At 42.0% G+C, this 16,059-nt stretch overlaps 1 protein-coding gene across 3 annotated transcripts in view; it reads left to right on the top strand.

Moving 5' to 3' along the window:
* Positions 1 to 4,093: 4,093 nt before the first annotated feature.
* Positions 4,094 to 16,059, top strand: part of LOC143035284 (triacylglycerol hydrolase DDHD2-like) — a 59,516-nt gene continuing 47,550 nt past the window's right edge. For 2 of the 3 annotated variants that reach the window (XM_076202154.1, XM_076202153.1), the window contains exon 1: positions 4,095 to 4,293. In XM_076202154.1, coding sequence (XP_076058269.1) covers positions 4,167 to 4,293 — 127 coding nt within the window. In that variant the 5' untranslated portion in view covers positions 4,095 to 4,166. Of the gene's footprint in view, positions 4,294 to 16,059 lie in introns of all 3 variants that reach the window. The other variant, XM_076202152.1, reaches the window with a different exon arrangement.

The following is a 16,059-nucleotide window of genomic DNA, read 5'->3' as shown; positions in this document are numbered from 1 at the left end:
TTCTTCTTAATTTGGGAGTGAAGTATCACTCCCACGGGCTTTGTTTGAGCCCGTGCGGTGGTGTTTATTGAAGACACACCAAGGGAGAGGAGGTGGAGTACTATAGCTATACAGAGGGGGATAGGGGGCAGAAGAAAAGAAAGACTGCAGCTGTTAGAGCGGACGCTTTAATAGCTCATAGGGGCTTTGGAGACGGCAGAGGCGGCTCACAAGGCCTTCAGGGGGAGCCGGTGGTCCCCATCTGAGGAAAGAGGTGGCGGGGCAATCGCTCAGGTAGTGGAGGTCGACATTTTCTGCACGGCAGTGGTTGCACCGGCGGTCTTCCATGGTGCTCTGGGGATTAAGCTGCCAGAGGCAATGGTCCTCGAGACGCAGCCTGAAGAGCAGCTTTTCTATTCTTCTGGGAGTGGAGCGGGGGAGGACTAGAGGTTCATATGCTGTCACCTTTTTGTACCACCCCGCTCGTTGGGAAATCTGCGCCTCCAGACTGTTGGAGGTGCCACTGCGTGCGTGCTAATGCCCTAGTTCTAAGTTGGAGCTGGCTTTTGCTGGGAGGGACCTGGACATCGACACTGGCGCGCTTGCGGGCTGCGGCAGCTGCTGCGTCTGCAAGGTCGTTTCCATGCACACCGACGTGACTTGGCACCCAGTTGATGATGATATTCCGTCCAGCACTGTGTACTTTGTGCAGGAGCGCAATTATATTGGTGAGGAGGTGGACATTATCTTCGGGCTCTGCCTGCTGCAAGCAGCTTATCAGGTTCAGAGAGTCGGTGTGGATGACCACGGAATTGGAGTGGGATACAAGGGTATGTTCTAGGGCCCCCTGCATCGCCACGGCTTCGGCTTGAAGAGATGACGCAGAGTCGCTGACTCTCCTGCCGCAGATGTATCCATCAGTGACGAAGGCAGCTCCGGCCGTGTGTGGGCTGTTTTGTTCTACAGAGCCATCTGTAAAATATACGGTATGACCAGGTCGCGTCAGTGCCCGGATGCCGGTGTTTGCAGAGACGCGCGCTCTGTCTGGTTGGCATGCGTCCCTTTTCCCCGGGAGTGACGTAAATTTAAAGGTCACGGCGGCGGGCAATTGAAGTCCGGGTGGGATTTTGGTATACCCTTCTTGAGGAGAGGTTGCCGCAGTTGGAAGGAATCCAGGAGCTTGGCCGCGTGTGAGGGCCAAGTGTTGGGGCGTTGCAGTATGTCTGCGCGTGCAAGTGAGGTGTGGATGGCCCCACTTAGACCTGTCTCGTCGCGGGGGTGGAGTGCGCGGGCAATAAAGTCCGCCCCGAGCATTCTGATCCTGAGTTGCAGAGGAGGGAGCGAGGCTTCCCGCTGGAGGTTGAGAATTTTATACCACCGTTGTGCTCCCAGGATGACTCTGGCCGCTTCATTCTGGCATGTCTCAAGCCTCTGGAGTTTATCCGCGTCCACAGTAAGGAGGGCCGGGGCTGCGTAGTCGGCAATAGGACGCACCGCTTGTACGTAGTGCGTGCGTAGGACTTGATGTGTGGCACCAAATGCTCTTCCGCACATGGCCCTCATCACTGTGGTTCTGGCCGCCATTCTCTCTCTGAGGTAGGATATTTCCCTGTTGAAGGTGAGGCCCTTGCCGAGCCATACGCCCAGGTACTGGAATTGTTTGACCCAGTCCAGCACGAATCCCTGAGTAACGAGGGGTTCCTTTCCTCGCCCGAGACCGAATGGTACGGCTTTGGACTTCCGATCCTGACGCATTCCGCTGCGACGGCGTCGAAGCAGTGCTGTGCCCTGTCGTGGCATCGTTGGTTCCCAGCAATGATGAGTCCCAGATCATCGGCGCAGGAAATGATTTTGCACCCGTGGGGGAGGGGGAGCTCCAGTACGTTGGAGATCAGCACGTTGAAGAGAGTCGGGCTGAGGACCCCTCCCTGTGGTGTACCATTCTCTAGCACCATGGGCTCCGACATGTGGCCTTGAGAACGCACGCGCGCAGATCTGCGTGACAGATCTACCTATCCAGGTGAGAAGTCTTCCTCTCACACCTTTGCATGCGATAGTGTCTTGTGTAGCCAGAGGACTGGCTAGCTCAAAGGCCTTTTCCAGATCGAGAAAAATGGCGATGGAGGGCTCGCTGCTCACTGCTGCGAGAAGGGCGGTAATGCTGTGGGTCGTACCAGTGCCCTTGCGATAAGCATAGATATCCTCATGCAACGGACCTAGTTTCCATAGCAATCTGTTGAGCACCATTCTTTCTGCTGTTTTTCCCATACAGCTGACCAGGCTGATGGGGCGGTAGGCACCGGGTTCCTCGGGTTGGAGATCGGCACTATTGTGGCCGTCTTCCAGGCCGTGGGTAGTCTCCCGGTTTTCATCTCCTCATCTCCTGCAGGTCCGAGGTGTGCCAGCATGGAGTAGGTGACTCCGTCCTCGCTGGGAGCAGTGTCCTTGTCAGGTCTGCGAGCGGCCATGACACATTTCCCAAATCACGTAATTCTGTTTTCAGAGTTGTGCTTGGAAGAAAAGAGATACACGCACACTTGCTCGCTGGCTTAGCGGGGGCCCACGATTCAACTCTGATTCAGAGCCCTTAACTCTTCGCCGGCTGGTTGCGAGAGAGGAACTGGGGAGCCTCTCTTGTCGTCCGGCCCGCATCCAAGCCCTGGCCTCTTCGCTGACGCTGGCGAGCGGGTTTACACTTCTGACATTTACACACAATTCCCAAGTCACGTAATTCTCTCCTTTCAGAGTTGTGCTTGGAAGGAGAAAGATAAAACAACACCCGCCCGCCTGCCCACCCACCCACCCTCGCACCGCCATTGGATACACTCTCCTGACTACGCTTCGGACATCGCTCGCTCATCGCTCAAGCCCAACCTGGGACTAAACAAGAGCGCTCATGCCTAAACCTGGGGCTAATCAGGAACGCGCTTTCTACACGCGGGTAGTCAACTCTACTCACTTCCCGTAAGATACACACACACACCTCTCACGAACATAACCACACCCCACGCACAAACATCTACACGTAACTTTTCTTCGACTAAAATTCGCTTCCTTTCTAACTTTCTCTTATACTACATCTTCTCATTTCAGTTTACCTCCCACTAAAGATTTTTCCGTTTTCCATCTTTCTCTACTACTACGCCTCCTACCATTTTCTCAACTTTTGGTGATTCTAATCCCAGGCGTCGGCGCCGACGTCCATGCTCCCTGCCCATGTCTCCTGAGCCACAACCACCAACCGCCCCTAATCGCTCGCTCAATCGTCCTCGGTTGGCAGGAGAACGTCCCTTTAAACCCCGTGGTGGGATCACGGACGGGTCCCGTTGGAACATCTAGCCTTCTGATTGGCCGCCTTTCCTTTGGCTGTGATACACGCGAGCGACCTGCGAGCTTGGCAAGTGGATACGCATCCGCTCACGTTGGTGACGTCATCAGTCTGGGTTGGACCGCCCAGGGAAGCAGACATCTCCGGTGTGTCCGGCGTCGACGGTTGAGACAACGTCACCACATCAGTTTACAAGTGAACCAGTAAACTCTTTTCTTCCATTGGAAGACTAAAACTTCTCTCCTACACTTTTCTACTTGTCTGTGAAATTGAAATTTTTCAGGAAACGAAATAAGGATATCTACACTAACACTTGACATCGAATTGCTATGTACTAAGTTCTTTTATTTCAGGAGCGGCTTTACTTCGTATATTTTATTTTTAAATCTATTACATTCTATGTATTTATTTTGGCCAACCCATACGGCAGGCCAACATTTTCCTTATAAGGTCTGAGGGAGGGGATCGTTGCCGGTCACTGTAGGGTTGCGGGTGCTCAGTCCGTGAAACTCAAGGCGACAATTGTTATCATCACGAACATTATATTGCTTCGAAATATGTCAAATCGAAGTCAAAGTAGGGAAACCAAATGTTTCCCCTTTGTTTTTAAAGATCAGACGTATAAGACAGATTTAAATTGTCTAAGTAGAATAAAATGCAGTTATAAAAACAATAACTAGTAAATGTGTTTTAATTTTTTGCTTGAAATGAATGTTCTATAAATGAGAAAAATGCCACGGTGTCTCTGACGAAGACATTGTATAGATGTTAAATGTTATGTAAATTATCGTGATAACAAGTAGGTGTCTGAGTGTCTCACGTCAGTGAGGAAATCAGCTGGTGTTGCAAGACGGTCACAATGTCAGATCCTCCTAAGGTCAACCCTCTTTTGTTTTCTGCAAGTAGCAATGTATCATTTGACATAAGTACGTCGGCAGTGTTGGTACCACCATCACAGGAAGAGGATAATAAGTCAAATGCTGGAGGTAGGTTAACATATGTGACTGTGTCCCATACTCTTTGCTTTCTAGGGTGTGCCACGGAGATGAATAATGTTTAGATTCATTACAACTAGGTCGTAATAACGAATCGTGCCAACTGTTATAGAGGGGTTGAATTAAAACCATATAGAACTTCATTACTACCGAAGGAATGACTCGAAAATGAAGAAAGTGGCCAGGTGATAGTCGAAATAATAGGAAGAGTAATACCCGATACGGAAGGGGTTGAAAGTTTCTGGGATGCCTTATTATATGTAAATATGGCATATTTAAGAACTCAAATTTTGTATACTGTCAATATTTATGATATTTGACTTGATACAAAATGTATGCGACATGTTAACCGAAATAAATATCATGCACTTGGGTTTGCCCAACTTCATCAGCTGACTTGTGTAAACAAACACTGATTCAACGAAGTTGAGGATCGAAAATATTAATATATCCAAAAATGGTCTGTTTGCATTTAGTAATAATAAAGAAGTATGGGAATTATTGTTCGTGCAAGGGGCGTTTTCTGAATATTTACCATAGACATTTTTTATTTTTATGAAAATTTACACTGACTTGTGACTACTTTTGGGAGACTTACTATTCCAATATTTTATTAGTTTATATAGTACTGCTCACAGTTGGTTAATAAAAAAATATCCTTTTAGATTTGTGTCTAGTTTTTTGCTAGCCTCTGGCTGTGATTCACCATGGTCTCAGGTCACACATTGGACTTGTGATCAACAGTTATTAACCTCCTGGATGAGAGCTTAGAGCTCGTATGACCGATCCATGGGTAATACTGTGACCTTACACGCACCCCCAACTCCCTGCCCATGAGAGTTGGAGTAACAACCTGCATTGTTGCAATACTGAAATTATTTCAGCCCTGGGCGGGATTTGAACCCGGACCTCCATAGTGGCAAGTGAGAACTCTAACCACCATGCCGCGAGGTTGTGTCATCTTGTGTTTGTGTGAATTTAAAGGGGAGTCCTATCTTGTTCTGGAAATGCGTTAAAAACAAACAAAAATAGCACATGCAGTATAGCAGACCTTTATATTAATGATGTAAAAGTAATTAAGACTAATGATGAAGAAGGCTGAGGCATTATTAGTTATTTTCTGTAATGTATTCACTGGTAACCCTCCTAGGGAATGACCAAATATTGAATAAGAAATAGAGGTAAAATTTGAGCATGTCCATATACCTTGTTTGATATTATTATATATATATGTATATAGTGCCTTGTGATGCAAAAAAAAAAAAAAATCCTTTTTTTTTTTTTATAAAAAACTTCTTTATGAGTTTTTTTTCTTATAATTTCGTCCAAATTTGCTCAGATATTAAATATTTATATAAAAACAGGTGCAAGTATGTTATTCATCCCTCCACATATGTGCATCTATCTTATTCAAAGAGGCATTAGACAGAGTATAAAAATAAACAAGTAATTGACCATTTTAGTCACTGTCAAATGCTGCAAGCCTGCAACAAGTGTAGATACTGTATATGGGCCAGTATGGCTATTGGCTGGCTACCTTACAAAATTTATCTTTTATCTGCCACTTGGACAATGGAAAAGGGGTTAACATAGTAATGGGGGAAACTGTTGTACTCCCCGCCACCCATCAAGGCTCAGAGCTTACTTTCTCCCTGACTTTTTGCTCGCTATCCCTTAACTTTAACCTACAATCATACATAACATAATTGGATCACAAGCCCTCTGCTGAATAAATAAATGAAAATAATTGATTTGATAATAGGATTATAACATAAGTCATAAGTATACGAGTTAGCTTTGGTTAGTTTGTCACTGCACTCAACACCACTCACAGCTTGAAGCTGGTTGTTAGTCTACCATCGACCACTACGTGAATGGATTCCTGTGTTCTCTCTCCTCTGCAACATATATTAATTGTATTACTTGTCAAATAAGAGTGATAGATGTCATAAGTAAGTCAAGAAAAATGTGTCATCTGCTACACCATTTTGAGTATTTCGCTGTTTGTCACATTTTTAAGGTAGTTACTATTTAGCAAAAAAAAAGAAAAAAAAACATGTAAATGAACGAAGATATAATAAAAAAGAATACTGGGCGAGTTGCTATTCTTGTCTGAAACATTTTTAAAACTGTGCCAAAACTAAGTGGGGCAACTGTACATTGTAAAATAAATAAAACACATCAAAGCATGAAACCACAGAAAATGGAAGTGCCCTAACACCATAGAAAACCTTAAATGAGGGGTATACTGATTTATTTGATATTCTAACAGAAAAATTATTGTAATATGGTTCGTTTCCTTGCTGAGTTATTTTAAAACAAAATATATAAAAAACGAAAATATCCATGTTTTTTTGGTCAGTTTTTTTTTTTGCAAAAAAAAATTTTTTTTTTTTTTTTTTAGTTGCATCTCAAATAGTGCCTAGACCAGTAAAAAAAATCTTCTCTATAAATGACTATAGCAGAATTTGCTATAATAGAAATGTTGCAAGATGATTGAAAGCAAGAGTCAACTCTTTAGATGCCCAGTGTGCACACAGGTGCACGCATACATATGGAGTGAGTGTGAACTCTATCTCTAACCAGCTCTCAAGAGATTTTCCATTGTGCTGAGGATCTGACACCCAAAGGATGCATCATTGTCTCTGGACCTGAACAGTGACCAGAGGAGCCAGCCTTTCACTCAACACCTGAACACCTGATAGGACAGTGGACCTTGTCAACCAACTCGACAAACCTCTCCAAATCAACTGCATCACCATTTTATTTCTTACCACATATTTTTGTTGTATGTCTCTATCCTTTGTAAATAATAATGTAAATGTATTCCATGCATGGGTAATGAGAATCCAGTCCGTGTATTCTACATGTTAGATTAAAGAAATAATGTATATGGCAACAGCCTACTTGTACATACATATACCAAGGCTTTTTCCCCCTTACTAGGGAGGTAGCCAAAAAGGAAAAGGCATAAAATCATTCCCACCCATTCCATCCCTGAAAACACTCCACACCCCTCCACCCTCCCTCCCATCTTAGCACCTCCTAGATGATGAGTCATCCCTGCACCCTGTCCACTGCCCTGGGTCAGAAACAGTGTCGCAAGACACAGCAAGGCCGCTTCATTAAATCTTCATCAAAATTTTGCTCACACACACTACCTCACCCCCCATCCCCCTGTCCATTCCACCTCATGCATCACAACATCTTCCATATACAACCATTCTCCATTCACCCCTGTCTTCTGTCCTCTCCCAACCTTCCTCAACAGACATTCCCCTCTTCCCCAAAGCCCTCTTCACCCCATCCATCCATCTCATCCTAGGATGTCCCCTCATGTTCACTCCCTCCACATCTGCCTTCCATACCTCCTTTACTAGTCTTTCTTCACTCATTCTTTCCATGTGTCCAAACCATCCTAATACTCTTTCATCAACCCTATCTCCCAACTCCCTTTCCACCCCTGTTCTCCTCCTCACCTCCTCATTTCTCACTCTATCTAGCCTAGTAACCCCCATCATACTTCTCAGACACTTCATCTCAAACACATTCAAGTTCCTTCTCTCTTCCTCTCTTATGTTCCATGTTTCTGCTCCAAACAGTGCTGTTGGCACGATCACTCCTTCATACAGTCTCCTCTTACCATCCATTCCCAAATGTCTATTTTAATCCACCAAGGCATTTACTCGCTTCTCTCAATCTACATTCTACCTCCACCTTTACTCCACCTTTTCCTGCCACATTTGCACCCAAGTATCTAAAACTATCCACTTCCTCCAGTTGCTCTCCCTTAATGCTCACTTCCAGATTACTGCCACTTTCACCCCTTGTACATCTCATCACCTTACTTTTACCCACATTTATCTTCAGCTTTCTTCTATCACACACTCTCCCAAACTCTGTCACCTATAGCCTACTTGTACCTGCTTAAATTAGAATCTGGCAACCCCCCAAGTCTTCCTTGGAGCATGCTTTTATTTGTAAACCAGAAAAGACTGAAACATTTAAGCAAAGACAACCTCGTTGAGTTTATCTCACCAAACCACCAACAACCAATGTAGATAACTAACTACAAATCTACATTCTGGTGGGCAGTGGCAAGATATTTGAATCCACAAACTCCTCTGAAGCAACAACCCTACGACAGTGGCTATGGATTAGTGGATTCCATGTGCTGAGAAAATACACCACAGATCTGCACTCTGGTCAAACATAACCACTTCCAACTCACCGCTCTCCTTTGCATTGTCCAGTATCACTACAAGGCTGCATTGTCCAGCATCACTATGAGGCATAATCTTTCATCACAGAATTGTTCATCATCCTACTATGAAGCAATAACTCACCAGCCAATACACTGTACTAATTCCTCCCCATTTCCTCCCCATCTTACCACCAATTCATCACACTGCATCATCACCTAACACTCCAGCATTATTTTGTGTAAGTAGGTATTTTTCCATTCTCATTATCACCTAGGAACCAGACAGTCCCTGCCCTTTTTATTATCAGTTAGTCCATGAATGTGTCAAAACCCCTCTCTGATTTGACATATTGATCCTGTGCTCAATTCCAATACACCAAACATGTTGCCTCCTAACAACTCTTCAGAAAATTCACCTGCCACTCAAAACACCATGACAACACTAAACCTTATCACTGTAGTCAAGGAGGAGACAACATTACCTTTTTTAACAGCAAGAACAAAAATCTCCACACTAACATCCAGAAAATATAAGAATAACACACTAGCTGGTGACGTCATTCAGTCTGATTTATTTGAAGAACCTCAAACTATCAGGAATTCATAGAACAGTTTAAAAAGTCCTTTCCCCCTATACTCTTTAGCCAGAACTTACAATCATGGTCCACACAACACCAAAGAGAAAGCTGCCAAAATTTCTTCAACATTTAAAAGTGAACTCGGAGACAGCCTCAAAAACTCAAACTGGGTCACAGACAACAAAATATCATTGGAACACATAGTCTCACCCATGGCATACTTTCGACTAATCTCCCAATTACATCCAGACACACATCAGAAAGCTAGCACAATTCCATTCACACCAGATAAGACACTTGGTGAATTCCCCAGGAAATTCTCTGACACGGATAAAGGTATCACCCAGACCTAGAATCAGTCAGTATCCATCACACCCACCCATACAATAGCCCAGACTAGATTTATTATTTACATCAGAACCTGAAATAGACAAAATTGAGTACAAGACACCAATTGCAAAAAGACCACATACTACTGGAGTTAAAACTAAAGGAGGAAATTTAAAGAGAAATGAGGAACATAAAAGGAAGACTGATGTATAGTAAAATGAACTTTGAGAAACTATACAAGCTAATCTCTCTGAAACTACTACGCTCACACTTGTCCCCTTTTCCCTTGTAAAGTGGAAATATACAGGCACTCCTCCAGTCCTCCGGCACTCTACCCTCTCTTTAAGAAACATTAAATAACCTCACCAGCCAGTCCACCATCACTGTACCTCCTTTTTTCAGATATTCTGCATGACATCCATCCAGACCAGGTGCTTTACCTGTTGTCATCATCTTAACAATTTACCATTTTCATCTTACATCTAGGAGTTAAGATGTAAATGGTAAACTAAGAAATAAACAGAAAATAGTAAAACTACACCAAGGGAATAGAGAATACACAGAAGATACAGAAATGGCTGAAGTCATGAGCAAACACTTGAAGTCTTTTTTCACTAGAGAAAAATGCAACATCGGGGTGAAGGGAGAGAAATGAAATCCCCCACCCCCCCACCCCGATGAGGGAAATAATAGTTACACGGAAAAAATGGATCAAATAATGAACCATGTCAGAAAATTGCATGGCCTGAATGGAATAGCAAATTGGATATTAAAAGAATGTAAAGAACTAACAGACAAAATATATAACATAATAGGTTGCTCACTCAAAGAAGGAAAAATACTAAAAGACTGGAAAAATGTTGATATCGTACCTTTTATAAAGGAGGAAATAAGGAAGACCCAACAAATTACAGACTGGTTTCCCTTACAAGCACGGTAGCTAAAATTTGTGAAAAGGTTATAAAAAATAGATGGATAAAACATCTGGAGGAGAACAACATCCTAAATCCAAGACAATTCAGATTTAGACAGGGAAGATCATGTACCACAAATTTGATCTATTTTTACTGAAGACTGCTAGACATAATACAAGAATGGGACGGATGGGCTGATTGTGCATTCCTAGATCTACAAAAAGCTTTTAAGAACATAAGAACATAAGAAATAAAGGAGACTGCAAAAGACCATAAGGCCTACACTAGGCAGCTCCGTATCCATCACCACCTGTCATCCCCATCCATAAAGTTGTCTAATCGTTTTTTAAAACAACTGATAGTTTCAGCGCTTACTACATGGTTACTAAGTTTATTCCATTCATCGACCACCCTATTAGTAAACCAATTCTTGCCTATTTCCTTCTTAAATCTAAATTTGTCCAGTTTGTACCCATTACTGCGAGTCCTGCCCTGTTGTTTTATTATGATGACCTTGTTTGCATCACCCTTGTTATAGCCTTTGATCCACTTGAACACTTCTATTAGATCACCCCGCACTCTGCGTCTTTCCAGAGAGTGTAAGTTTAGGTGCCTAAGCCTCTCTTCGTAAGGCAAATTTCCGAGTCCTTGTATCATTTTGGTCATTCTTCTCTGTACTGATTCTAATGAATTTACGTCCATTCTGTAGGACGGAGACCAAAACTGTACCGCATAGTCAAGGATGGGTCTAACTATCGCTAGGTAGAGTTTAATAATTACCTCTGCACTTCTATTCGTTACCGTCCTAGCAATGAAACCTAATGCACTGTTAGCTTTATTTCTGGCACTAATTCTCTGCTTCCTGGTTTTAAGGTCCGGACTCACCAGAACTCCCAAGTCCCTCTCGCACTCATATTTTTCTAAAAACGTGTTATCTAAGTTGTATCTATTTTCGGGGTTGTGTAGCCCTACGTTTAACACGCTACACTTAGAGATATTGAAGTTCATTTGCCACTTCACCGACCATGTTAACAGCTTATTAAGGTCATCCTGCAGAATCTGGGCGTCGTCTCCTGACCTAATTAGGCGTCCTATTTTAGTGTCGTCCGCAAACTTACTAACATCACTATTTAACCCTTCGTCCAAGTCGTTTATATACATAATGAACAACAAGGGACCCAAAACCGAGCCCTGGGGAACCCCGCTAGTAACATTGCCCCACCTAGATTTTATTCCATTTATGGTGACCCGTTGCTTTCTGTTACTAATCCAAGCTCTAATCCATTCTAACACTTTTCCTCCTATGCCATGGGCTTTGATTTTATTTAGTAGTCTCTGGTGTGGCACTTTGTCGAACGCTTTGCTAAAGTCAAGGTAAATAACATCGTAATTTTCATTGTTGTCTGCCGCCTTATATACCTTAGTGTAAAAGGATAGAAGATTAGTCACACATGACTTACCCTTGGAGAAACCATGCTGTGAAACACGAATTAAATTATGCCCTTCAATGTGTTCTCCGAGTCTATTTACTATTATTGATTCAAGCATTTTTCCTATAACCGATGTCAAACTGATTGGCCTGTAGTTGCATATAGACGATCTATCTCCCTTCTTAAAAACAGGAACAACGTTTGCCTGCCTCCAAGCAGTTGGAACAGAACCAGTATCTACCGATTTATTGAATATTTCAGTTAACTGGTCGCAGATTTCAAATTTACACTCTTTAAGCATTCTTGGAAAAATTTCGTCTGGACCCGGAGATTTTGTAGCTTTAAGTCTGTCAATCTGCTTGACTACTTCCTCTTTACTAATGCTGATATTAGTTAGACTACTTTCTTCATCCCCTCTGAAAATCGGATCGCAGTCAGGTACTTTATCTAACCTCTCATCAGTAAATACCGATAGAAAATAATTGTTAAACTCCTCACTCATTTTTTCTTCCGATTCAATCATGACATTTTCATTGTTTTTAATTGGTCCTATTCTTTCTTTATTTTTTGTTCTATAGAGGTGAAAGAAACCCTTTGGGTTGGATTTTGCTTGACTGGCAACCTTGATTTCATAATTACGTTTCGCTGAACGTGTATTCCTTTTAACCAGCTTTGCCATTTCGTTATAACTTGATCTAAGGTGTGATTCCCCGTTTTTCATTTTTACGTAAAGTCCTCTTTTTGATAAAGTCCCTCACAAAAAACTATTAAGAAAACTGGAAACCTTAGGATGGATACAAGGTAAACTACTGAAATGGATGGAGGACATTTTGCATGGAAGAAAAATGAGAGTAGTGCTCAGAGATAAAAGTTCTACTTGGGAAGAGATAAATAGTGACATTCCACAAAGATCAGTATTGTCTCCAGTAGTGTTTGCTATGTAGATGAGATGGACAAAGGTGTGGAATGTTACACGAGCTTCTTTGCAGATGATGTAAAATTGTTAAAGAAAGTGAGTACTGAAACAGACTGTGACTCACTGCAGAGAGATCTGAACAGGGTCTGGGAATGGGGTCAGAAGTGGGAAGCATGAAATACAATATCTCAAGATTCCAAAGGTGTATGGTGGACTGGGATGCTCTGGAATGTACTTTCTAGATGATTGTCTAATTCAAATTTCATATTTTGTAACTGATTTTGTTGCCCAAGTTGATCCAACATTTATATTTCACCACCACATCAATACCCTAGTAAATAAGAACGTAGCCTTGGATAACAACCTTAAATCCATACTTGTTAGAAATTCCTCTTTCATGACACATCATATATTTGATTATTGCTCCCCCTTGTGGAACACAGATATGTGGGTGATGTTAAACGCCTAGAGTCAGTCTAGCAACATTGAACTAAACAGATACAAGGAATGTAACATATTTCTAATAAAGATATGACTATATTTCATATCTTATAAATATATGACAATTGACTTTATAAAGATATGATTTATTTTCCCTAATTATGGGAGACTAATAAGAAATGGATTGAATATTGGAAGATCCATAATGGTCTCTCATCAATTTCTCCTGACTTGTTTACAAGAGTCTTTGATGTTGCCACTAGAGGTCATCAATATAAGCTTTTATGCAGAGATCTTTCAAAACTGTTCTTCAGTATTAGACATCAATACCTGGAATTCTATATGAAATTCAATAGTTTCGAAAACTAGTTTGGAGGTCTTCAAAAGGAAATCAGTCAAACACTGGGAAGGAAATGTTCCAATACTTGTGAACCTGCTGCTATTAACAAATTGCTGCATATAATGCACTCTCCATCCTAATGGGCTGGTACATCAGTGGAGTGTGGTGTCTGCAGCACCTTGTACTAACTTGAGAAGAGGGGATGGGAAGCTCACCAGGTAAGAATATATTGTGGAAAACCATACCAAACCAACATCCCATCCTTATATTACAAGACATCCTCCTTTTGATTGGTGAAAACAATGTAGTGTTCACAACCTTGGACCTTATGTCAGGATATTTCCAGATCCCCCTTGCTCCAGAGTCTAGGTATCTGACAGCCTTTAGCACACCCACAGGTCATCATTTCAAACGACTAGCCATGGGTCTCATTTCAGTTCCTTTAGTGTTCACACTACTTATGCACACAGTACTTGCTGGTTTCAGAGGTCCATAGGTGTTTATGTACTTCATTGTGATTGTAAGAAGCTGGTAGATTAAGGTAGACAAGTAGGTAGATAGAGGGGTAGGTGGCGAGAAATTAATTTTACAAGTTAGATGTTTTGAAAACAATAGCTGTGATGGAGTTGCAGAGTTGCATAATCTCGCTCACTGTCTAAAGTTTGTAAACACAAGCCAGGGTATTGATATTGGTGCTGATATGATGAAATGTAAACACTAAGCCATTCAGCTTCGTGACCAAGATTGCTTGCTTAAGCAGTATTGCTTGAGACAGTGTAACAGTCTTTCTGATTGGAGGAGAAAAATTATTGGTACACAGAAGAAAAGTCAAACCTTAACCCCTTCCATACGGTGATGCCTACGTAGGCGTCATGAGGAGCAAGTGGGTACGCGAGGCTGCCATATCGGCATCTTGATTATATTTATTGTAGTTGTACCTGCGTGACCCCCATACTCTGTAAACTGGCTTCATCATATTTTCTATGGTTATCAAAATTCACGGGTGAAAGAGAGAATGATCGATACAGTGGTGACTTTATTTTTTATAATCCGAGTATTATGACACAACATCGTATGTCTGGCAGCTAACGCTGCCCGCGAGATTTTGGCCCTGCATGAAGTGGTTAAGGGGAGGCACTTATTTGTAATGGTCAAAATTATTGGATGAATTAAGTAGTGATGTTGGAGCAGAGTGGGCTTGGTGAGTGGATTGGGGATCTCAGGACGGAGTCCCTTGGTGTAACGTGTTAAGCCAAGTGTAATATTATTCAGAAGAAATGAAGAAGAAAATTTACGTTTAATTCAACCCCATTGAGAAACATCACTTCTTACTACAGAAAGATATGATGAAAGACATACTTAGGTGAAGGAAGTTGAAAGTGAATGAAGAAATATAATACCAAAGAAGGAACAGATAACAGAATTAAAACAAGTAATTAAGGAGAGAAGGGAGTCAAAAGTGATGGTGGCAACAGAGCTAAAAGTGATCATCACTTTTAAATCTGTTAGTGAATGTTTACACACACTACACACTGTCTTCTCATGACTAGCATAAGCAGGTCTCAAACTGAAGCTCAAGAAGTGCTCCTTCCTTCAGAAAGAAATAGGCTTCTTAGGGGATGTTCTTAATTCACAAGGCAGTCATTGATTTTCCCTGCCCTATTTCTGTTGAACACATATGTTCATTCCTTGGTCTATCAGGATTTTACGGATGTTACATTCAAGGTTACGTTGGTATAGTAGCACCATTAACTTCACTACTAAAGACACCTCCTTCATTTGGACAACTCTCAAGAGATTTTCCATTGTGCTCGGGATCTGGTGCCCAAGGAATGGGTCATTGTCTCTGGACCTGAACAGTGACCTGAGGAACCAGCCTTTTGGTCAAAGCCTGAACACCTGGTAGGACAATGGACCTTGCCAACTGACTTGACAAACCTTTCCAGATCAACTGCATCACCATTTTATTTCTTATCACATATTTTTGTTGTATGTCTCTATCCTTTGTAAATACTAATGTAGATATATTCCATGCATGGATATTGAGAGTCCAGATGCAGTCCATGCATTGTACATATTAGATTAAGGAAATAATGTATAATATGGCAACAGCCTACTTGTACCTGTTTAAATTAGAATCTGGCAACCCCCCAAGTCTTCCTTGGAGGTTGCTTTTATTTGTAAACCAGAGAAGACTGAAACATTAAAGTGACGACAACCTTGTTGAGTTTATCTCACAAAACCTCCAACAACCAATGTAGATAACTAACTACAAATCTACAGAAGTTTTACCTTGGATGGGAAGATCAGAGTCCTCATTAGATCATACTTCTGGCTCTTTTTAACTCCTTTATATTAATTACGTCCACAAGATTAATTTCTCCCACAAGAAGCTGATTGTCTGGTAGCTAACGATATTATTTTGTCACATGGGGATGCTTCTTTGGTTTATGAAGGACTCCCCACCTCCTTGCATGTGCTTTTGAAATTATTGTTCATTCTTTCATATTCCTGATAGTTGTCTTGTTGATTTAAAATAGTATAATTTAGTCTTACTGGGAGGTGTGTGGGTAATGTATGTTACATGAAGACTCTTTTATCTTG

The sequence above is a fragment of the Oratosquilla oratoria genome, chromosome 18, assembly GCF_046742065.1.
Source record: "Oratosquilla oratoria isolate Oo_2021 chromosome 18, ASM4674206v1, whole genome shotgun sequence".
Taxonomy (NCBI): Eukaryota; Metazoa; Arthropoda; class Malacostraca; order Stomatopoda; family Squillidae; genus Oratosquilla; species Oratosquilla oratoria.
This window is presented reverse-complemented; position numbering and strand designations above follow the sequence as displayed.